General features: G+C 40.4%; 2 protein-coding genes across 13 annotated transcripts in view; one reads left to right on the top strand and one right to left on the bottom strand.

The window, feature by feature from the left end:
• LOC140635135 (uncharacterized) overlaps window positions 1-10474 on the bottom strand; it is a 32206-nt gene extending 21732 nt beyond the window's left edge. For all 9 annotated transcript variants that reach the window (XM_072829270.1, XM_072829276.1, XM_072829271.1 and 6 more), the window contains exons 1-2: window positions 9368-10474; window positions 4156-4257 (exon numbers count right to left, since the gene is read on the bottom strand). In XM_072829270.1, coding sequence (XP_072685371.1) covers window positions 4240-4257; window positions 9368-10459 — 1110 coding nt within the window. In that variant the 5' untranslated portion in view covers window positions 10460-10474 and the 3' untranslated portion in view covers window positions 4156-4239. The remainder of the gene's footprint in view (window positions 1-4155; window positions 4258-9367) is intronic.
• On the top strand, window positions 9648-20310 carry ZNF24 (zinc finger protein 24). 4 transcript variants are annotated; one of them, XM_072829281.1, is made up of 5 exons: window positions 9678-9805; window positions 11112-11249; window positions 11687-12189; window positions 12444-12591; window positions 14837-20310. In XM_072829281.1, the coding sequence occupies exons 3-5, from the start codon at window positions 11770-11772 to the stop codon at window positions 15373-15375; spliced, it is 1107 nt and encodes a 368-aa protein (XP_072685382.1). In that variant the 5' UTR covers window positions 9678-9805; window positions 11112-11249; window positions 11687-11769; the 3' UTR covers window positions 15376-20310. The 4 variants fall into 4 exon arrangements, with proteins under 4 accessions (XP_072685381.1, XP_072685382.1, XP_072685384.1 ...); XM_072829282.1 differs by lacking the exon at window positions 9678-9805 and adding an exon at window positions 10217-10482; XM_072829280.1 differs by lacking the exon at window positions 11112-11249 and having other exon boundaries at window positions 9648-9805.
• Window positions 20311-22459: the final 2149 nt, after the last annotated feature.

Genomic DNA, 22459 nt, shown 5'->3' with positions numbered 1-22459 from the left:
CTATCCAGCCATGAAGGGACATGGAGAAACCTTAAGTGCATGTTACTAAGTGAAAGAAGTCAATCTGTAAAGATTCCGCTATATAGTGGACTTCCTGGAAAAGGCAAAACTATGAAGACAAAAAGATCAGTAGTTGCCTGGGGGTGGAGGAGATGAAATAGGCACAGCTCAGAGGATTTTTAGAGCAGGTAAAATACTCTGTATGATATCATAATAATGGACTTATGTCATTATACACTTGTCTAAACCCATAGAATACATAATACCAAGAGTGAACCTTAAGGTAGACCATGGACTTTGGGTGATTATGATGTGTCAATATAGGTTCATCCTTGGTTAAATATGTATCATTCTGGTGAGTGATATTGATAATGGGAAGGCTATGTATGTGTGGGGCCTGAGGGCATATGGGAAATCTCTCTAATTCCCTCTCAATGTTGTAAACCTAAAACTACTCTAAAAAAATAAAGTCTTATACAAAGCAAAACAAAAACCCTAGAGTCAGTATCATGCTCAGTTATAAAAGACTGAATCCCTTCCCCCCTATGACTGGGAACAAAGAAAGTGTGTCCAGTCTTTCCATTCCTACTCAACATTGTATTGGAAGTCCTAGCCAAGGCAATAAAGCAAGAAAAAAAAGTAATATAGTTTGGAAATTAAGAAATAAACTTTCCCTTTCTGTAGATAACATGATTATCCACATAGAAAATCCACTGAATCTATAAAAATGCTTCTAATGGAGTTGTGATGGTTAATTTATGTGTCAACCTGACTGGGTTAAGGGATGCTCAGATAGCTGATAAAACATTATTTCTGGGTATGTCTGTAAAAGTATTTCCAGAAGAGATTAGCATTTGAATCAGTACACTGACAAAAGAAGTTCATCCTTACCAATATGGGTGGGTATCATCCAATTCCTTCAGAACCTGAACAGAACTAAAAGGCAAAGGAAGGGCAATTTTGCTCTTTGCTTTAGCTGAGATATCCATCTTCTCCTGCCTTTAGGACAGCAACCAGACTGAATTATATCAACAGCTTTCCTATTTGCAGACAGCATGCTGTGGGACTTCTCAGCCTCCATAACTCCATAACTGAATGAGCCAATTCTTCTAATAAATGTTTTTATAAATATGTTATATATCCTATTGTTTTGGTTTCTCTGGAGAACCCTGGCTAATACAGGAGTTTGTCAAGGTTGAAAATAAAAGTCAATACACAAAAATCAATTGCAGTTGACACCTGAACAATATGGGATTAGGGGCACCAACCACTCTGCACTGTAAAAAATCCACGTATAATTTTTGGCTCCCCCAAAACCTACTCCTAATAGCCAACTTTTGATCAGAAGCATTACCTATAAGATAGTCAATTAACACATATTTTTTATGTGTGTTTTATACTGTATTCTTACAATAAAGTAAGCTAGAGAAAAAATGGTATTAAGAAAATCATAGGGAGGTGAAAATACACTTACAGTTTTATGCTATATTTGTATATAAAAAAATCCTCATATTAGCAAATCCACATAGTTCAAACATATGTTGTTCAAGGGTCAGCTGCATATTTTAAATATGGGCAATGTACAATTAGATATTTTAATATATCATTTTAAATAGCCCATAAAACCAGTTAATGCTCAGGAATAAATTGAACAAAATGTGGGCATGATTTGTACATTGAAATCTACAAAATGTTAATGAATAAAATCAAAGAAGATCAAGTATAGGAAATATAGCCAATACTCTTTTTTTTTTAATTTTTTTTAAAATTTATTTATGATAGTCACAGAGAGAGAAAGAGAGAGAGGCAGAGACACAGGCAGAGGGAGAAGCAGGCTCCATGCACTGGGAGCCCGATGTGGGATTCGATCCCGGGTCTTCAGGATCGCGCCCTGGGCCAAAGGCAGGCGCCAAACCACTGCGCCACCCAGGGATCCCCCAATACTCTTATAATAACTTTGTATGACTCCAGATAGTAACTACACTTATTAAAGCGAGCATTTCATAATGTATATAAATCACTACGTTATACACATGAAACTAATATAATATTATATGTCAACTATTCTTCAATTAAAAATTTTAGGGGCACGTGGGTGGCTCAGTGGTTGGCATCTGCCTTTGGCTCAGGGCGTGATCCTGGGGTCCTGGGATTAAGTCCTACATCATGCTCCCTGCAGGGAGCCTGCTTCTCCCTCTGCCTATGTCTCTGCCTCTCTATGTCTCTCATGAATAAATAAAATCTTTTAAAAAAATAAATAAAAATGAAAATAAGTAAAATCAAAAGATCAAAATGAATGACAAGATATGGTATATTAATGGGTTGATGGACTCAATATAATTAACATGCCAATTGTCCATAAACTGATCAATAGATTTAATGCAATTCTGATAGAAATTCCAGTAGGATATTTTTGTAGATATAGGCAACTAATTCTATTCTTTTAAAAGATTTTATTCATTTATTTAGAGAAATCTATTTCTATTATTTAGAGAGATCTATTTCTCTTTATGCCTGTATCTCTCTCCCTGCTTGTGCTTTCTCGCTGGCTCTCTCCTTCTCTCTCTCAAATAAATAAATAAAATCTTTTAAATATTAAAAAAAAATTTTAAAAGATGAAAAGGCAATTGAATGGAAACAAAATAAACTTCTTAAAATGGGATGTCTGGGTGGCTCAGCTGTTTAGCGCCTGCCTTCGGCCCAGGGCATGATCCTGGAGTCCCGGGATCGAGTCCCACATTGGGCTCCCTTAGAGGAACCTGCTTCTCCCTCTGCCTATGTCTCTGCCTCTCTCTCTCTCTCTCTCTCTCTCTGTCTCTCATGGATAAATAAATAAAATCTTAAAAAAAAAAGAAACTTATCAAATAGAACTGGATATTTATATGCAAACCCTCCCCCTGACACAAACCTTCAACTTATAATTTGCACGTTATACAAAAATTAATGCAAAATAAATCATGTATCTAATACTAAATATAAAAATATAAAACTTTTAGGAGGAAGTGTGAGAGAATCTTCATGTCCTGGTGTTATGTATTCTTAGCTATGACACCAAAAGCACTAGTTATAAAATTTAAAAATGGATGAGTTGGAGTTCATTAAAATAAAACATATTTTGCTGTGAAATACACTATTAAGAATAAAATTCAAACTACAGACTGGGAGAAGTATTTATAAGTGACAACACAAAAGACTTTTATCTAGAATATTTATAAGAACTTCAAAAATTTAGCAGTAAAAAATTTTTTTTAATGAGGTGGCATTGGGGATGGGGGTCCTTGAACAAACACTTCCCAGAAGAGCATTTATGGATGACAAATAAGCAAATGAAAAGTTGCTCAACATCATTAACCTTTAGGGAAATGCAAATGAAAACCATATGTGATATAATCGTATGCATATTAGAATGGCTAAACAACAACAACAAAAAACACTAACATAACAGTGCTGGTGAATATGTTGAGCATCTGGAATATTCATACATTGCTGATGGTAATGTAAAATGGTACAGTCATTCTGGATAACAGTTTAGCAATTTCCTATAAAAGTAAGCATATACTTTGTGTGTGTAATAGAGAGAGAAAAAGAGAGACCTAAAATCTCCTTTAATTGTGGATCTCGGGATCCCTGCGTGGCGCAGCGGTTTGGCGCCTGCCTTTGGCCCAGGGCTCGATCCTGGAGACCCGGGATCGAAGCCCACGTCGGGCTCCCGGTGCATGGGGCCTGCTTCTCCCTCTGGCTGTGTCTCTGCCTCCCTCTCTCTCTCTCTCTCTCTGTGAGACTATCATAAATAAATTTAAAAAATTTAAAAAAAAATTGTGGATCTTCATTATAATGTTTAAACATAGCTGTCAACATATTTCCAGTTGTACATTTTATATATTGTTCCCCAACATTATTCTCTAGGCAGATTCTCTAGAGAGGGTGAAAAAGCCATATATAAAAAATACATCATACATATATATATAATTTTTATATATGTAATTTTAATGCTTATTTCCCAAATTCATATTTTATATGTCATATATTATTGATTTTGGCTCAATTTTCAATTTATTTAAACTAAAAAAAATAAAAGTCATATATATTAGCTCCAGCTGCTATAACAAAATACCATAGACTGGATGGCTTAAACAACAGGAATTTATTTCTTACAGTTCTGGAGGGTGGGAAGTCCAAGATCAAGATGCCAGTGGATTTGGTTTTCTGGTGAGGGCTCTCTTTCCAGCCTGCAGATGATCACTGTCTCACTGTGACCTTATGTGGTGGGGAGAAAGAAAAAGAGGAACCAAGCTCTCTCCATCTCATCATATAAGTGCACTAATTCCCCACCCTCATAACCTCATCTAAACCTAATTCTTTCTCATAGGGCCCATCTTCAAATACCTTCACATTGGGGGTTAGAGCTTCAACATTTGAATTTGGGGGGGTGGTGGGCACAAACATTCAGCCCATAAAACTATATGACTCAGCAGTCCCTTTTCCAGATATTTACTCTAGAGAGATCAAAACTTATATTCACACAAAGCTTATCCATGAGTATTTATAGTATCTCTATTCATAATTGCCTAAACCCAGAAAGCACCCAAAAGTCCTTCAATGGTTGCGTGGATAAACAAACTGTGATAGCTGCAATAAAATGAACTATGGAGACATGCAATAGCATGGATGAGTCTCAAAGTCATTATGCTGAATGAAAGGTATGTAAAAATGTACGTACTTTATGATCCCATTTATATTGCACTCTAGAAAAGTCAAAACTCTTTTGATGGATAATAAATTAATTGCTGCTATGGATTAGGGATGTAAGAAAGTTGTGAGTATATCCTGAGGTAGTTTTATGGAATGATGAAACTATTCTGCATCATAATTTTGGTGGTAGTTTCACAAATCTGTACGTGTGTTAAAACTTATATAGCTATATGCCAAAACAAGAGTCAATTTTACTGTATATTAATTGTTTTTTAAAAAGGAGAACTCCATGAAATAGACAAAAGTAATTGAGCAAATAAAGCCAAAAGTTAATTCCTTGAAAAATTAATAAAACTGATGAACTAGAAGCAAACTGATAAAGAAAAACAAACCTAAAATTACCAATTTTAGGAAGGAAAGAGGGAAGATCACAACTGGTCCAACAGACATTACAAGGATATCGGGAAAAAAAAAAAAGATATTGGGCAGCCCCGGGTGGCTCAGCGGTTTAGCACCACCTTCGGCCCAGGGTGTGATCCTGGAGACCTGGGATGGAGTCCCACGTCGGGCTACTTGCATGGAGCCTGCTTCTCCCTCTGCCTGTGTCTCTGCCTTTTCCTCTCAGTGTCTCTCATGAATAAATAAATAAAATTTTTAAAAAAAGGATATTAAGGAAATAGTATGAACACCTTTATGCCAACAAATTTGACAACTTACATGAATTATAGGAATTTCTTGAGAGATACAAACTATTCCTCTGACATTTTACTGACCAGAACTGAATCATATGGACATTCCCAGCTACCAGGAAGGCAAAGTGAGTATCTGGCAAAGAGAAACAGATTCTTTAGATGACAGTGCACTTATTGGCTGAAACAGAATCTTTAACCAGTGTATTTTAAACGCCCAGAGGGAAATACTTCTGAACTGATGGGAAGGACTGAGAGCTTCAAAATAATTGTTACAGGGATCCCTGGGTGGCGCAGTGGTTTGGCGCCTGCCTTTGGCCCAGGGCACGATCCTGGAGACCCGGGATCGAATCCCACATCGGGCTTCCGGTGCATGGAGCCTGCTTCTCCCTCTGCCTGTGTCTCTGCCTCTCTCTCTCTCTGTGCCTATCATACATAAATTAAAAAAAAAATTAAAAAAAAATAATAATTGTTACAGAAAAGCCTAGGGATCCCTGGGTGGTGCAGCGGTTTGGCGCCTACCTTTGGCCCAGGGCGCGATCCTGAAGACCCGGGATCTAATCTCATGTCAGACTCCCTGTGCATGGAGCCTGCTTCTCCCTCTGCCTATGTCTCTGCCTCTCTCTCTCTCTCTCTGTATGACTATCATAAATAAATAAATAAAAATTTAAAAGAAAAGAAAAGCCTAGAAAAGATTTTTATTATTATTGAATGAAATCTAATTAACAGCAGGTCTGAAGGTCTGTACTTTCATTTCAAGGTGAAAACTTTTCTTTGCTTCCTCTGTCTTTGGATGCTTCTCTTCCTCTTCAGCACACTACCTCATGTAGGAGTGTCCCCCACACACACTCTGTATTCTGTTCTTTTGCTATAGCACCTTTTTTTTTTAAGGTTTATTTATTCATGAGAGACACATAGAGGCAGAGACATAGGCAGAGGGAGAAGCAGGCTCCCTGCAGGGAGCTTGATGCAGGATTCGATCCCAGGACAGTGGGATCACGACCTGAGCCAAAGGTAGTTGCTCAACCAGTGAGCCACCCAGGTGCCCCTACTGTAGTACTTCTTTTTTTTTTTTAAGATTTTATTTATTTATTCATAGACACAGAGAGGCAGAGACACAGGCAGAGTCGGAAAGGGAGAAGTAGGCTCCATGCAGGGAGCCCAACGTGGGACTTGATCCCAGATCTCCAGGATCACACCCCAGGCTGCAGGCGGCGCCAAACCGCTGCGCCACCGGGGCTACCTCCTACTGTAGTACTTCTTTACTGCCTTACAAATACTTGGTTTTTTGTTCATTTCCTAAATAAGACCGTGATGTTAAAAGAAGGAATCATGACTTCATTGTAGTCACGTCTAGGTCTCTGGAACCCAGGTAGTATCTCTATCTGGTTTTGGTTTTGGTTTTTTACCATTAGTTAATGAATGAGATGCTTTTAAAGCAAGGTCAAACGATTCGGCTGGTAAAGAAATGAGCCTTTTTAAGATTTAGACAGATCAGTACTTACATAGACTGAAACCAAGAGTAGCCAAAAGGTACCGGCTCCTCATGAGCTACTGTCTCACACTAAAAGGATAACACCAAAACAAAAGGAATCAGATGACTTCAGCCTGAGATGTGGGATGCCTTGTTTCTAAGGGGCTAATGCTGTGCTGTAACTAAGCCTTTTTACAGTCTCAGCTGCACACCAGGTCACAAGTGAGGCAGAAAGCTTCATCACAACCCAGCAAGCAATGAAGAACTGTGTCATGACAGCCTCCTGCCAAGACGGGGACCTGAGTGGCAAATGGCCTTCTTGTAGCTCCTCACAAGCCTCTCATGTTCTCACATTCTGGGAGGATCACAGGTGTTTTGCCAACACTCAAATCAGCTGCATGCTCACCTACATGACCTCACAAATCAGCTCACCTATATGACCTATGTAGGTAGGTATGTGCAAGGTTGTCCAGCACTGGGATGGAGCTATTCCTTACTCTCTGGTTGCTCAGAAGAACGTGATGCTCTATCTTGACTGTGTCTTTAAGTTGGCAACAGGGACCACCATTCAGGAAAGAGCCCACATAATGGGGCTCAGAAGGATGGTTATTTCAAAATGGATGTTATGGGTCCCTGCCCTCAAAAGAATAAATTAGAGAGGGAAGACTCCCTGTAATTTCCATTTACTCTCCTAGAATTAGGAATAATAAAATCCCAAACAGAGTTTTATAAAATTTTGCAACACTTTCAACTCCCCCAAGTGTTTCTGTTTGATATTGTTTATCTTTTTTGTTCTCTAATATTAATCAGATGTAAAAACTCTTAAAGCAAAACAAAATAAAACAAAAATGCCTTGAGCTAGTCGTTAGGGTCACAAAACAGGGAAAGTTGGAAAGAGGACCGCCTGGATGGCTCAGTGGAGTAGTTGACTGTCTACCTTTGGCTCAGGTTGTAATCCTGGGGTCCTGGGATCGAGTCCAGCATCAGGCTCTTCTCAGGGAGCCTCTCTGCCTCCTCTCTGCCTAAGTGTCTGCCTTTCTGTGTCTCTCATGAATAAATAAATAAAATCTTTTAAAAAAAGAAAGAAAATTGGGAAGACCAGCCAAGCAGGTTGGTGGCAGTAGCCAAGGAGGAGAGTGAAATGGTTGGATTTTGAAGCCTCCTAAATGAGAAGAGAGAGGAAGGACCAGAGTTAGGTTCTGAGGAGACAAAGTTCCTGTTAGAACATAAATGAGGGGATCCCTGGGTGGCTCAGCCATTTGGCGCCTGCCTTTGGCCCAGGGCGCGATCCTGGAGTCCCGGGATCGAGTCCTGCATCGGGCTCCCCGCATGGGGCCTGCTTCTCCCTCTGCCTGTGTCTCTGTCTATCATAAATAAATCTTTAAAAAAAAAAAAAAAAGAACATAAATGAGTGCTATACCATCAGCAGCTTGGTGGCTAGCTCTCTCATTCACGAATCTAGCAGAGGCTGAGGGCACTCTATGAAGCCCTGAATGAGGCAGAAAGCTGAAGCCTGAGGATCTTGGAATGCTTCTGGAAGGCTGGACCTACACTTCTAACATAGACCTTAAACAACAGGGCTCTTTTGTGTGGTTTCTGATGCCTGACATGTGACCTAGCAAAAGCAGCAGTGTGACAAACCCACGATTCATTCATTTATTCAACAAATATTTATTGAGTTCTCTATGTACCAGGCAGTCAGCATCGTAGGACTAGGTGGGGGATACTGTGCTGTACAAGACAAACAAGGTCCTTGCCCTTATGGACCTACAGACCAAAAAAAAAAAAAAAAATAGAGGGGAGGGCCAAAAAAAACCAGGAAAATGAATAAACGAGATCAATCTACTATGCTATGAAGGGTGAAGACTTCCAGTGAGGCCATGAATCCAGGCTCACAATGGGCCTAAGAACTGAGGTCAGAGTGGGGAGGCAGGGAACAGACCGCAGGGGGCTTTGCAGGCCAGTGTAAGTTTTTATGTCCTACTTAAGGCAGTGGGGATCTTTTGAAGGCCTTTTTCAATAGGAGGCTGGAGTGGGCTGATTTACTTTTCAAATGATAACTTCAGCAGCCGCTTTTTGTGGTACAAACGTCAAGCCTAAAGTCAGAAGATGACCATGCACTCTGCGAATTCGCTGAGGTCGCTGCCAAAGCCCTTAAGAGTCTCATCTTGTTTCCCTGACGGATAATTTGGTCAAAATAAAGCTGTGTAACACGTAGCGGGAGCCAAAGGTCGGAGTCATGCTTTGCTTTCCAATCTTTTTTTTTTAAGATTTTATTTATTTATTCATGAGAGGCAGAGGGAGAAGCGGGCTCCATGCAGGGAGCCCGACACGGGACTCGATTCCAGGACCCCAGGATCAGGCCCTGGGCCGAAGGCGGCGCCAAACCGCTGAGCCACCCGGCCCGCCCTGCTTTCCGACCTGGATTCCCCTTACTAGTTAGGAGCCAGTTATCTACTTGTGCCTCAATTATCTCTCTCAGCTGTGAAACGGGGTTGATAAAAGTTCTTACCGCCACAGAGCTGTCGTGAAAATGACAATACAGGTGGCGGGTGCAACGTAGGGAGCACTCACAAACACGCGCTTGCATCACTCCTTCCAGAGGGTTACTGAGAGCTTCGCGTGAGACGGCTCGTGGAGCCGTAAAGACTGTCTTAATGGCAGAATTCTCTCTTTCTCTCCCCCGTCTCGGAGGCGGAACACAGAACCCTGGGCGCTCGGAGCAGAGAGGCCCGAGGCCAAGCGCAGCCTCAAAGCGATCTTTGTCGTCGCGCCGCCCCTCCCCCGCCCGGAGCGCATCTCCATGGCAACGCGGGGCTTCGCCTCCCTCCGCCTCCTGGGACCCGCAGACCGGAAGCAGTCCGCGCCGGGGGCTTCTGGGAAACGGCTTGTGAGCGGCGTTTCTGCGTCTGCTTTGGACAGCGAAGCTGCTGCGGATCCTGAGCCGGAGGTTTGCGCGAGAATGAGGGGAAGGGCGTGAGGGGGACGCCGGGCTAAGAGGCTGCGGACCTCTTGGCAGGAGTCCGCGAGGAAGCCTGGCGGGCACCTTCCTGCGCTTCCCGGGGGCGCGGAGGACGGGCCGCGGTCTCCGCGTCCAGCAGGCGGGGGGCAGATAGGGGTAGAGCGAAGGCCAGATCGGGCTTCCAGCACCAGCGCACAGTCCTCCTTCCCCTGTGTCCTTCGCGACCCTCGCCGTCCCCCCTCCCCCATCAGCCGGTTTTGTTCTATTTCGAGGCCTGGCGTCTCGCGGAGGGTTCTGGGACTCGTTTTGGGCGGAGGTGGGAGGGGGCGGGCCTTGCGCGGGGGCTGCCGGGGCTTGTAGTTCCGCCGGACGCGGGCGGAAGTGCCGTGGCCCCGACGCTGTTGGGGCAGTGGGGCTTTTGGTCATCCGAAATCGGCCAGCGCGAGGCGAGGAACGGGGGCTGGAGGACGCCAGGGCAGGGGCGGGGTTTGCAGCGGATCTCGGCTGGAGTGAGGCGAGATCACCTGGGACGCGGCTCCCCGCCCAAACATTGTGACCGCGGGCCTGCCCTCCTTGCACCTCGTCACCGCCCGCGAGCAGGCTGCAAAGCGGTCGTAAAAGGGAGAGCGCTTTCTTTTCCATAGAAAGATTGAGCCTTGGATAAGGTAGGGTCCTGGAATAGGAACCTACGGATGTTGGCCGCCACACTCCAGAGTACTTGGTTGAACCTGTCTGCATTACTTGGCTGATAAGGTGTCTTCTGATAACTGGTCTTGTTAGGGTTACAAGAAGTTTTGTGAAATCATTGGTTTTCAGATTCTGGGCCCTAAATAGGTACACTGAGTAACTGCGTGGCTCATTCCCAGTATGTGTTGTAAACAATGGCATGGGCATGACTGTGCAGATAACAAGGAAAGGATCAGAAATAGCACAAGGTTTCCCTGAAGATAGAAGCTGGGAAAATTGTGAGTCATCCAGCGTGAGATGCTGATAATGGGCCCTGCATGAAGTTAAGGTGTTATGATAGTGCCTTTTCTTCCTTAAATTTGCCGTGATTAAGGGCTGTCATTATAGATTTGAATGTAGTGGTGTTGGGTGGCTGAATAGCATGGCACCTAGTGGTTAGATTTTTTTTTTTTTTCCAGTATTTTAGTATTGCTCTGTTACTGAGTAAGTGGATATTTTTAAACATACATTTTAAGTTCAGGAGATTCTTAAACATTTGAAAAATATTTCTTAACTCCTAAGAAATATAACTCCTGAAAAGGATTTTGTTAAAAAATTTTTTAAACAGAAAAGCAGTGCCTTTTGAGTTGACCTTCGTGGGACAACCAGTCCTGAGTTGCAAATAATGTGTTCCGACGTCAGATGCATTTAGAAAACACTGAGTTGGACTGGTTCTTACTTGGATTCTTCTGATTATTGAAATAAGGTTTGTTGACTTAGTAGGTCATAGATTGGCCAACTTTTTTTCTAAACGGCCAGATAGTAAATATTAGGTTTTTCAGACGATATAGTGTCTGTTGAAACTAATCAACTCTGCCATTGTTGAATTGTGAACAAATAAAATTATTTATGGATACAGACATTTTAATATCATGTCATTTTCACATGTCATGAAATGTTCTTGTGATTTTTTTGAAGCCATGTAAAAATGAAAACTATTCTTAGTACAAGCATCGTACAAAAATGGGCAGCAAGCCAGATTTGGCTGTAAGCTGTAGTTTGCCAACTTCTGCTGTAGGTGATTGATTGGAATTTTTAACCCATTAAAAAAAACAAGTATCTTTTACTTCTTTTATCAGTGTATGTTCAAATTCTTAAGATACTTGGTTATATATTTTTGTTTGTTTTATTTCTTTTCCTCAGGAGTGCCTGTGAAGAAAACAGGGTATTTCCCTGAGGCCTGTATCCTGCCTTGATTGACTTTTCTTGAAGTATTATAAATCAGAATGTCTGCACAGTCTGTGGAAGAGGATTCAATACTTATAATCCCAACTCCAGATGAAGAGGAAAAAATTCTGAGAGTGAAGTTGGAGGAGGATCCCGATGGTGAAGAGGGATCAAGCATCCCCTGGAACCATCTTCCTGATCCAGAGGTTTTCCGACAGCGATTCAGGCAGTTTGGATACCAGGATTCACCTGGGCCCCGTGAAGCTGTGAGCCAGCTTCGAGAACTTTGCCGTCTATGGCTCAGGCCAGAGACACACACAAAAGAACAGATTCTGGAGTTGGTAGTGCTGGAGCAGTTTGTTGCCATCCTACCCAAGGAACTGCAGACTTGGGTTCGAGAGCATCATCCAGAGAATGGAGAAGAGGCAGTGACAGTGCTGGAGGATTTAGAGAGTGAGCTAGATGACCCTGGACAACCGGTGAGTCAGCTTGTGTCACTCTCCTGGGTCAGAAGCACTGGCATAGCACTAGGCAAAGCTGTTGAGTTAATTCCACTCGACTAAATTAGAATTATGTTTATTGGCTCCCCCTTAACCCCTCACTGTCCCCCTCTAGCTATGCTTTGTCACATAGGCCCCCACAGTATATATGGTGTTACGGTTTCTCTTACGTGTTTTTAGTTCTGAATCTTATCAAATTCCTTCTCACCTGAACTAGACTTCATTTTTTCCAGGTTTCTCTCCGTCGACGAAAACGGGAAGTTCTGGTAGAGGAGATAGTTTCCCAAGAAGAAGCTCAGGGATTACCAAATTCTGAGCTTGATGCTGTGGAGAACCAGCTCAAGTGGGCATCCTGGGAGCTCCATTCTCTAAGGCACTGTGGTGAGGACCAAAACTCCCAGTGGGCTAGATGGTGAAAGAGAATGTGGGTCTTTTGTCCAGAACTCTTTGCTTGTTCCAATCAGAGGGTAGGGAATAATTACCTTAACCTGATTTTGTAGACCTAGACATAGTATAGGATTTTGATTCTTACAACAGTTGGTCTGCAGATCTCAGGTCTTTATTCTTAGACATTAACATCGTCAGCCTTTTCTTTTTACTTTTTCTTGAAGACCTACTCCCATCGGGCTGGCATTTGTCTTACTTTGAGCCAGCACCCACTTGTAAGTTAGGTTCCTTATTTTGAGTGCAGCACGTGCAACATTCTTTGCCATCTGTTTCATATCCTTTCGATCTCCTGCTTAATTCTCTTGGCATGATCTTACTTGAAGCCTCTTCAAATCCATTCTTTGTTGCTGACCACTGAAGTCTTTCTAAATTTTTGGTTATTTTTGTTTTTTTCTTCAATGTCCTACCTAGAGTCTTTTTTTTTTTTTTTTCCTGAGAAGCATCTTTTGTAGAAATATTTGGTAAAACTCTTCACTTTATCCAAGTTTATGCAAAAATAGGCTCCATAGCTAAAATCTGCTCTAAGTACAGAAAAATTAAAAGCTCACAATTATAAGTCACTTAAACTAGTCTTTCCCAGTATATTGGCAGTTGATACCACATACTTAATATAGTTTGATACAACCCCAGTATATTCCTAAAACTGCTCCTTGAGACTGCTTTAGGAATCTTTCCTTGAGGTAGTTGTGAATAATGCCTGTTTATGCCACAGGTGGGGTGGCATCAGGTTTTCTTCCCATCTGAGGGGACAGTGCTAGGGAACCAGAACTGGTGGGGTGGGGCTGAAGTCTGCTAGAGCCTGTGGTTTTACATGTTTCATGGAACATTCTTCTCTGGAATGAAGTTTGAGAACTACTATCCTTGGTCATTGGAGGTGACATTTTCTTGGGTAAAAAATTTCTCCCCTGCCTGAATTTTAGAATAATTTTCCCTTAGTTGGTAGCCTCATTTCAGGAGTCTAGTCTCTACCACATATGGGGAACATTTGTCCCCTCATAATTTTAGCACTTGCTTCTCTGTTCACATCTCCAGACCTCACTGATCACCTGTATCCTTGAGTCTCTCATTGTTAGTCTCCTCTCTTGACTTTATCCTCTTTTTTTTTTTAAGATTTTATTTATTTATTTGAGATAGTACATGCACAAGCAGGAGGAAGGCAGAGGGAGAGGGAGAAGTAGGCTCCCGAGCTGAGCAGGGAGCTGGACACCAAACTTGATCCCAGGACGCTGGGATGGTGACCTGAACTGAAGGCAGACGCTTAACCAACTGAGCCATAGACTTTATCCCTTCCTAATCATTTATCATAGACATGAGTAGTGTTTGCCACTTTTCTCATTGCTGCTGCTCACCCTGAAGTAACTATATTCTTCAAGGCTTGAAGTTTCCAAAAAGTCTCAAATGAGACTTGCTCATACTGCTTCCTGTAGGTGGGTAATGGTACTTGTTGGTAATTAATTCAGGCCTTTGTTTCATCAGACTCCTGTAACTGAGGCTTAGAAATAAGAACTCCTTTAAGTACCATGGCAAATACCAAGCAGGGCAACCTTCATATGTAGGAAAACTTTGATTTACCAAGGGCCTACTGAATGTAAGTATCGTGTCCTGAGTTAACAGAGAATATCCCCAGTTGAGCTTCAGTTTCTTAACTGAACATCTTCTGGGTTCTGCTTTCAGTGTAGTGTTGGCTGTGATCTGCCTTTTCTTGCTCATTTTCTGACAGATTGCCTGTTATTTAACTATTATATTTTGATGTAATTTCTCCCTTCCTTGAAGCAAAAGAATATATAAAGATTTCCTAGGGGCCAATTTTATCTTACATTTCTTCTGAAGTTTCATCCATACCTAGCGACATCACTCCAACAGTCTTAGCATCTACCATCCTTCTGCCCTTTGTTTTCTGATTAGTATTGTATAGCCCACTTCGTCTTATCACTTTTTTTCAGATACAACCTTTTAATTCCTCATTATGTTAGCATGCCATTACCTCCCTTAGGTTCGTAATCAGTCATTCCAGTTTTTTCTTTTTTGGAGTAGGCTACCTTCTCACTAGTTTTCAGAGTGCTGCTTATAGATACATGGAAGCTATTTACTTTTAGTTCACTTTTACTCCATTTTTTTCAGGTTTTTTTTCCTCGAAGAATAGGAAATGAGTGATATTTACATTTTCTCTTTATTTCAGATGATGATGGTAGGACTGAAAATGGAGCACTAGCTCCAAAGCAGGAGATTCCTTCAGCAGTAGAATCTCATGAAGTTCCTGGCACTCTAAATATAGGTGTTCCTCAGATTTTTAAGTATGGAGAAGCCTGTTTCCCCAAGGGCAGATTTGAAAGAAAGAGAAATCCCTCTCGAAAGAAACAGCATATATGTGATGAATGTGGAAAACACTTCAGTCAGGGCTCAGCCCTCATTCTTCATCAAAGAATCCACAGTGGGGAGAAACCCTACGGATGTGTTGAATGTGGGAAAGCATTCAGCAGAAGTTCTATTCTTGTGCAACATCAGAGAGTCCATACTGGAGAAAAACCTTACAAATGTCTTGAATGTGGAAAAGCCTTTAGCCAGAATTCTGGGCTTATTAATCATCAGAGAATCCATACTGGGGAGAAACCTTATGAATGCGTTCAGTGTGGGAAATCTTATAGTCAAAGCTCGAATCTTTTTAGACATCAGCGAAGACACAATGCAGAAAAACTTCTGAATGTTGTGAAAGTTTAAGAAATTACAAAAAAAAAAAAAATCAGCACTCAGGTCTTTTTCTTCAGAAATGAAGACAAAATTAAAAACAAATGATACATAATAGTTTTATTTCCCTATATAGACTGTTAGAAAAGCCACTGGGAAATGTAGAAAATCTTCACCCACCATTATTTTATCTTGAAAGAAACAATGTCATACCTGCCTAGAAACTGAAATTTTAAACTTAATTCAGGTGTTAATGCCTAAATCTTCCATGTGATGTTTATATTCTTACTGTTTTTCCAAATAATGAACTACCTGATTCTTTGTCCCTTAAAAGTTTCCTTTTTAGACAGACGTTATTTCTGTGTTGATCATTCAGATGTTCTTGGCAAGGATACATTCCCTTCTATGTTATAAGGCAATATAGGAATTATAAAATCTGAAAACTGAAACCATTTTTTTAAAAATTTATCCTTCTGTTTCCTTTTACCTAATTTGAGTATGCATTTCAGAATGTAAAGGCTCAATTTAAAATGAGCCTTAAAACTCAGATAAGAAGTGATGGTGATAAAACATCAGTGAATGGGACACCTAGATTGGGGAAGAGAAACATACATTGATTCAAGAATTGAAGTATAGCAAGAATTTATCTCAATGTAATCATCTGCCTGCAGGGAAACTCAAACACCACTTGTCCTGTCTGTCATTTGAAGGCATCCCGCTAATGAGAATAATGTTCTCCTATGTTACTACTAGAAAGTAGACAGTGTGAACAATAAACACTTGTAAAACTAGGAGAGTAGAAATTCTAACACTGGGGAAGAATTTGTAGTGAACAGCAGTGTCGAAGGGCAAATGTGAACATGAGGGTAATGGTCTGTCTTGGCTTTTAGAAAACAAAAGAGACTTGAAGTTCTGATTTATTATTTTGCCTTTCTTTTGTTAAGGACACAAAAATCCATGACAGGTGGGCAACAAGTATCAGGTTTGCGGTTTTATTCTTTTGGTACAAAAGGGTTGCACACCAGGCTAACAAAGCAGCCATGCATTTATTATTAAACATTTTCTACCGACAAGGCACTGTGCTAGGTACTGTAACCCTACCATAGGTAGGTAGATATTTCTTCCACTGTAAATCATTGGGGATTTGCTCTAAAACCGTTCCATGTGAGTTAGCTTCTTCCCTCTGTTTGAGCAGTCCTGGAGGAGGTCATCTCTGAGATTCCCAGAGCCATAGTTCTCTTACCAGGGTGTTGTGTTTGGGGGAAAGGAAGACTCAGCTCAAAGAGCTAGCCAGCTCTCCAGCAATCTTCAGAGGTGAGTCTAAAATCCTCTATCACAGTTTGGAGGTTTGTGGGTCTTTTAATCTACTCAATCTCTAGTAGCATCGAGGTTGTACTTACATGTTAAGTTGAATGGATTGTTCTATTTAAAAAATAAACAATAGGTTATTAACAACTAGTTTATTAACTATCAGAATTGAACTATTTTTTTTTTTAATTTTAAGTCTTAACACATTTTACAAAATGTATAAAAGTAATACATTGTAGTAGTAGGATTATATACTCTTTGGCTGAGAATCCCAAGTACTGTGGTTTTATTGTTTAGTGGAAAACTCTGGAAGTTAAAATAGAGAATATGAGAAAAGGCTTTTTTTATAGTGGGCATTAATTGTGTGGAAAATGACCCATGTGAATAAAAAGATTTCATAGTTCCAGAGATTTTGGTTACATCTAGTGCTTGGATCAAATTTAAAAATGGAAGGTGAGATTTGCATGAGCCTGTTAAAAAGCATAGTAATAAATGCAAGGCCAGCTGGTGGGAAAGTGAGGCAGAATGGAGCTTGTTTATAGATTTTCTGATAACAATTAATTATAAGAAATGTGCTTTATAGATTAAGATTTATTGAAGTATAAATATGTAGTAATGATATAATGTATTTTAAGTTATACAAGAAAATGTAGGGACTTTCGTTTGGGTATTTTTCTCTTTGTGGCTGAGAGGAAACAAGTCAATGTCCAATAAAGCTATAATCTCCTCCGCTCTAAGCTAAAATGATCTTGAGTTGATTTATTTATTTATAACTGGCTTCTTTCCAAGTAGGTTTTGAGGTGGTATATTTTTAATGCTTCTGCTGGGATGACAGATTTCTTGTATCAGAGTAGGTAAGAAGAGAGCAACCTCTCAGTAGCTAGAATTTCACCCTTTTTTTTAAATCTTACATCTTTCCTGTACACAAAGAAGCTTCCCTGTGGTACATTTGTCATAAATGCCAAAGATGTTTGGTATAATGTCAGAGCTTAGAAAAAGTGGTGTTAGACTTGGCAAATACAAGTTTGTCTTGTCAGACATGTGATACGTGTGTGTTGTTTAGAAAGGATTCTGAGGTTAAGGCAAGGCTCTGTTGGGAAAATGGGCTGGACCCAAAAAGACTGGATTGGGGTACACGGAAAAATAAATTGTAGTCTGTGTATTCATCATCTCCAGTTTCGCTAAGTCCCCATTAGACAAATTGATTTAAAATAACTAATCAGTGATTTATTATTTCATCCAGCCATTAATTTATACTCACAGATAATCACAGCAATTCTGGGGGCTGCCCAGCCTCTGATGGAGTGGTGATCTGGTAGTTGCCAAGCAGTGCCATCTGTTTGGTTAGTAAAAGAGCAGTCATGATTAATGGCGTGCAGACTGCTGAGAATTGCCCAATGGCTACTGAGCATTCACTCATTATTGCTAAATTTTCTTCTGTTTTCTTGGAGGTTAAGCTCACAAAACTTAATTTAGCAATATGTTTATCACATTTAAGTAAATTGAAGGGAGGGGTATATGTATTGAAATAATCTGCACGCCAGGCACTGGATTAATCACTATACCTATCTCGCTTAGATTTGTAAACCAGGAAAGAAAGATTCGGAGATTGTGTGACTTGCATGTGGCCCAATTACAGCTAAAACTCAGATCTTAGTTCTCTGAACTTTACGGGGATATAGATTTTTTCACAGTGCAGTGAGTGATGGCTGTTAAACCTTGATAAATTTTATGCTTTTTATGGTTACAAATTTAAAAGCTTACTAAACACGTTAATTTGAATTTTCTACAGTATAGAAATGTTAAATGAAAAAGGACATTCCTTTTCACAGTCTTACTCGGAAGTAATAATTGGTTTGCTATTCTTCCAGACTTAAGCATATACATATTTAAACAAAATGTGTTAATAGTTGAGACTCTGGTTGCTGTACACAGGCACTGTTGGAAGCGCTTTACCATGGATTAACCCTTAATCCTCACAGCAACCATATGAGGTAGGTACATAGCCTCATTTTCCATGTACTGCACTGAAACTTGCCTCCCCACCTTGATGTAGACATTGTTCTTTATGGCTGCACACTATTCCATTGCATGAATATACTGTAATTTAACCCCTTATTGATGGAAGAATTCTTTGCAATTTTTTATTACAGATAAAAGTATAGTTAACATTTTTACTCATCTATTTTGCTGGCCGTGTGGATATTTCTGTAGGATAAATAGCAAGAAATAGATTTATTGGGTCAGAGAATGTACACATTTAACATTTTGAGAACTATCACCAAAAAGATGGTACTAATTTACAACTCCATCAGTAGAGTGCCTGTTTGCCTCCACTCCCACCAACACCGAATCCTTAAATATTTTTACCACTCTGATAGGCAAAATTTGTCTTTATTGATTAGGAGAAACATATTTTTATGTTTATTGGCCACTTGAATTTCCTGTTGTGAACTGTTTGCCTATTTTTATTTTTTTAATTATGGAAGTATAAATGACTACTGTCTCATTGTAGAAAACTTAAATGATACACAAGTATAAGAGCAAAGAGAGACCTTTTCTCCAGCACTTCCAATCACATTCCACTGTCCACAATTTGAAATACATCCTAATTCTCTTCCCAAACATTTCCATATGAATATACATATACTTAAATGCTGTCTTTACGTAAATAAGATCATATATATGTATTGTTTAGCTTTTTTTTTTGGTCTCAAAAATTGATCCTAAGGTTTTTAAATTTCTTTAATGGTTGATTTGAATAAGAACCAATACTAGGAAAATCCCATTATTTAACTATTCCCTTATTTTTTCTCTTGCTATTATTACACTGCCAAAGTAAACATCCTTTTCATATATTTCTGTGCACATGTGTGAATTTCTTTAGGATGGAGTTATATGAGGTGGATGATTGGGTCAAAGGATGTGCTTTCTGATAGACCCATCTTAGCCTTTCCAAAGGTCTTCATAACTTTGTTTTCATCCATATGTATAAAAAGTGCTCATTTCCTCATAGCCTTACCTACACGTGATCATTTTTATCTGATGGGCAAGAAAGAAAAAAAAAATCATCTTGTATTTCCCTAATTAATGGTGAGGTTGAGGTTCTTTTCTTAAGTTTATTGGCTACTTTTATCATGGATTGTTTCTTCATGTCCTTTATCTATAATAGCTTTTCTGTTGGGTTATGTGTGGATATATGTTGTTGGGTGGTTTTTTTGTTGTTTTTGTTGTTGTTCAGCATCTTTCCCCATCCTCTGGTAACAGAATCCTTATTTATTGTGGGGAACTCATGCCCTGTGGCTTAGATGAGTAGATGACCAGGTCTGGCCTTCCTGAGTAGTCCTGCAGCTTCTTAGCCACAGTGATTAAAGAATGGGCATGTAACTCAAGCCAGGCAAAAGAGAGCTCTCAACAGAACTTCTGCTGGAACTATTGGAAAGAAGGCTCTACAGAAATCCCACGAACTAAGGACTGTAGCCTGAATTTATGCCATGTGGAGAGTCTGAGAAGAAACTCAGAGATTAGCAGAAAGGAATAAGAACTAAGTTCTGATGTCATTTTTCTGGAGGCCCTAGATCCAGCTGTGCCTAAAGCCTGCCCTACCTCCAAACTTCAAAGTTTTGTGAGCCAATAAAGTCCCTTTCTTGTTTAAAATAACTGAATTGGGTTTCTGTCCTGATTAATATAGGTTCTTTGTATTTTCTTATTGATTTGTAGAAAAGCTTTGTAATTCTAAACTCTAGACTTAACACTTTATGCACTATATAGGTTAATAAAATTAGCATGGCCTTCCATGACTTGGCCTCTGTCAACTTCTGCCATTTGTTACTCCCCTCTGCACCACACACATAACATTTTACATTCCGACAATAACTGAATATTGGTGTTGGGAACATCTATAGATGAAAAGCCTTTCACAGTCATGTCTTTGGCATGTCTCTTTCGTCTTTCATACAGATTCATTAACCTGGTCCTCGGACTGGTGATTACACTGCCAAGTCTGTGCTGTACCCACCTCCAACCATTACTCTTGGAGCATTCCCCTCAGGCACCTACTGTATGTGACCCTTGAAGCACTCCTCTCCTCAAACATGGTTCTCTGGGGCCCTAATTTTATTATCAGACTTGTGGATCTGAAGTTGCTAATGTCCAAAACCTTGTTGTCGGGGTTTGCATCTATTGCTTCTATATGTGGAAACTACACACAACAGTTGAGAAAGGAAAAGCATATTGTATGTCATACGATGAGTGGTAAGGAGGAAATAAATTGGAAAAGAAAGTGAAATTTGAGGGAAGATAGGAGTAACCATAAGAAAGCAAGCCATGAGACTCTAGAGGAAAGATATCCATACTTGGGAATATCAAGTGCAAAGAACTTGATGTGGGAGCAATGTAATTTGTTCAAGGAACAGCAAGGAGGCAGAGACACTGAAGCAGAATAAACATGAAGTAAAGTGGGTGAAGCCAGGAAATGGGAAAGGGTAGAGGGTGGGGCCAGATATGGAAGACCTGGTTTAGCCATTGATGGGACTATGACTTTAAATGAAATGGGAAACCATTTGGGGGCAAAGAAGTAGTATGACTAGGTGCTAAGAATAGAACAAAAGTGCCCAGCTACTTATTTTCTTTAAATTCTTTTTTTTTTTTTTTTAAGATTTTATTTATTCATGAGAGACACAAAGAGGCAGAGACATAGGCAGAGGGAGAATCAGGCCCCTCGCAGGGAGCCCGACACTCAATCCCAGGGAGTCTCACTCAATCCCAGGACCCTGGGATCACACCCTGAGCCAAGGCAGATGCCCAGCCACTGAGCCACCCAGGCGTCCCTCTTTAAATTCTTTAAAATGTTTCTTTGCAAAAATAAAATGTTTATTTGCATATTTTCTTTATGAAGGTGGTATACAGTGTTTAGAAATAAAAATCACCAAAAAGTGACCCATAAGTCCACAATTCTGGTAGCATCCCATTCACATTTTAATTTTCTTTATACCTATCCCCATATATCTATTAAACAGGAAAAAAAAGTCTCCATATTTATTGATTTTGTTAGTGCCTTCTTTCCTTTTAACTTTGGATCATTTGTGCTTCTGCCTGAATGCTCCATTGGCTCTAAGCTGTCCTCTCACACTTACTCAAAGGCGTGTTCCCAACAATCTTCATCTTGCATTATTGATTTTCCTCTCCTGGATTTTCCTGATTATTATGCAAATATGTCCTGTTTTGTTTTTAAATCATGAACTCCCAAAATCTGTTGGGCCAAGATGACCAGTTCTAACCTGCCTGAACAAATATTGCAAAATATATCCCACAAACGATCAGGGAGATGGGATCTCTGAGAGATGGGAAACAAATTGAAGGAAGCTTGGGTGTCTCAGTTTACTACCTGGAGGGAGTTTCTAGGCCACAGCACAGGGAAGGAGAACTCAAGTAGAGTCTCCCTTAGTTGAAAAGTTGGAGCAAGGGGTCCTGGGAGCCCACGGTGCCTAGCTTTTGCAAGGCAATATACCAGATAGGAGAGAACACTGGGGGTCTGCAGAGGACTCACCTCGAGTCTCGTACTGATGAGCACATGTGTATAGGGAAACTACTTGAGGTGGAGAAAGAACCATCCAAAAGGATTAGAGAAAAAAATCACTGGAACTCACAGAGGGTACCTGAGTAGAAAACCTCATAATTTACAGGGCATCAGCTAAAGCATTGGTTCTCAAGGGCAACTTGGCCTGCCACTATTGCCTGCCACCCCCACCCCATCCCCGCCAGTTCGGCTACTTCTGGAGACATTTTTTGGTTGTTACAACCTAAGAAG

This window comes from Canis lupus, chromosome 6 (genome assembly GCF_048164855.1).
Source record: "Canis lupus baileyi chromosome 6, mCanLup2.hap1, whole genome shotgun sequence".
In the NCBI taxonomy this organism is placed as follows: domain Eukaryota; kingdom Metazoa; phylum Chordata; class Mammalia; order Carnivora; family Canidae; genus Canis; species Canis lupus.
Note: the sequence above shows the minus strand (reverse complement) of the source record. Positions and strands in the feature narration are given on the sequence as shown.

Coding starts and splice junctions, on each gene's coding strand:
- ZNF24 (XM_072829280.1), top strand. CDS start 11,770: ATGTCTGCACAGTCTGTGGAAGAGGATTCAATACTTATAATCCCAACT. Junction 12,190..12,443: donor TAGATGACCCTGGACAACCG/GTGAGTCAGCTT, acceptor CATTTTTTCCAG/GTTTCTCTCCGTCGACGAAA. Junction 12,592..14,836: donor CCATTCTCTAAGGCACTGTG/GTGAGGACCAAA, acceptor TCTTTATTTCAG/ATGATGATGGTAGGACTGAA.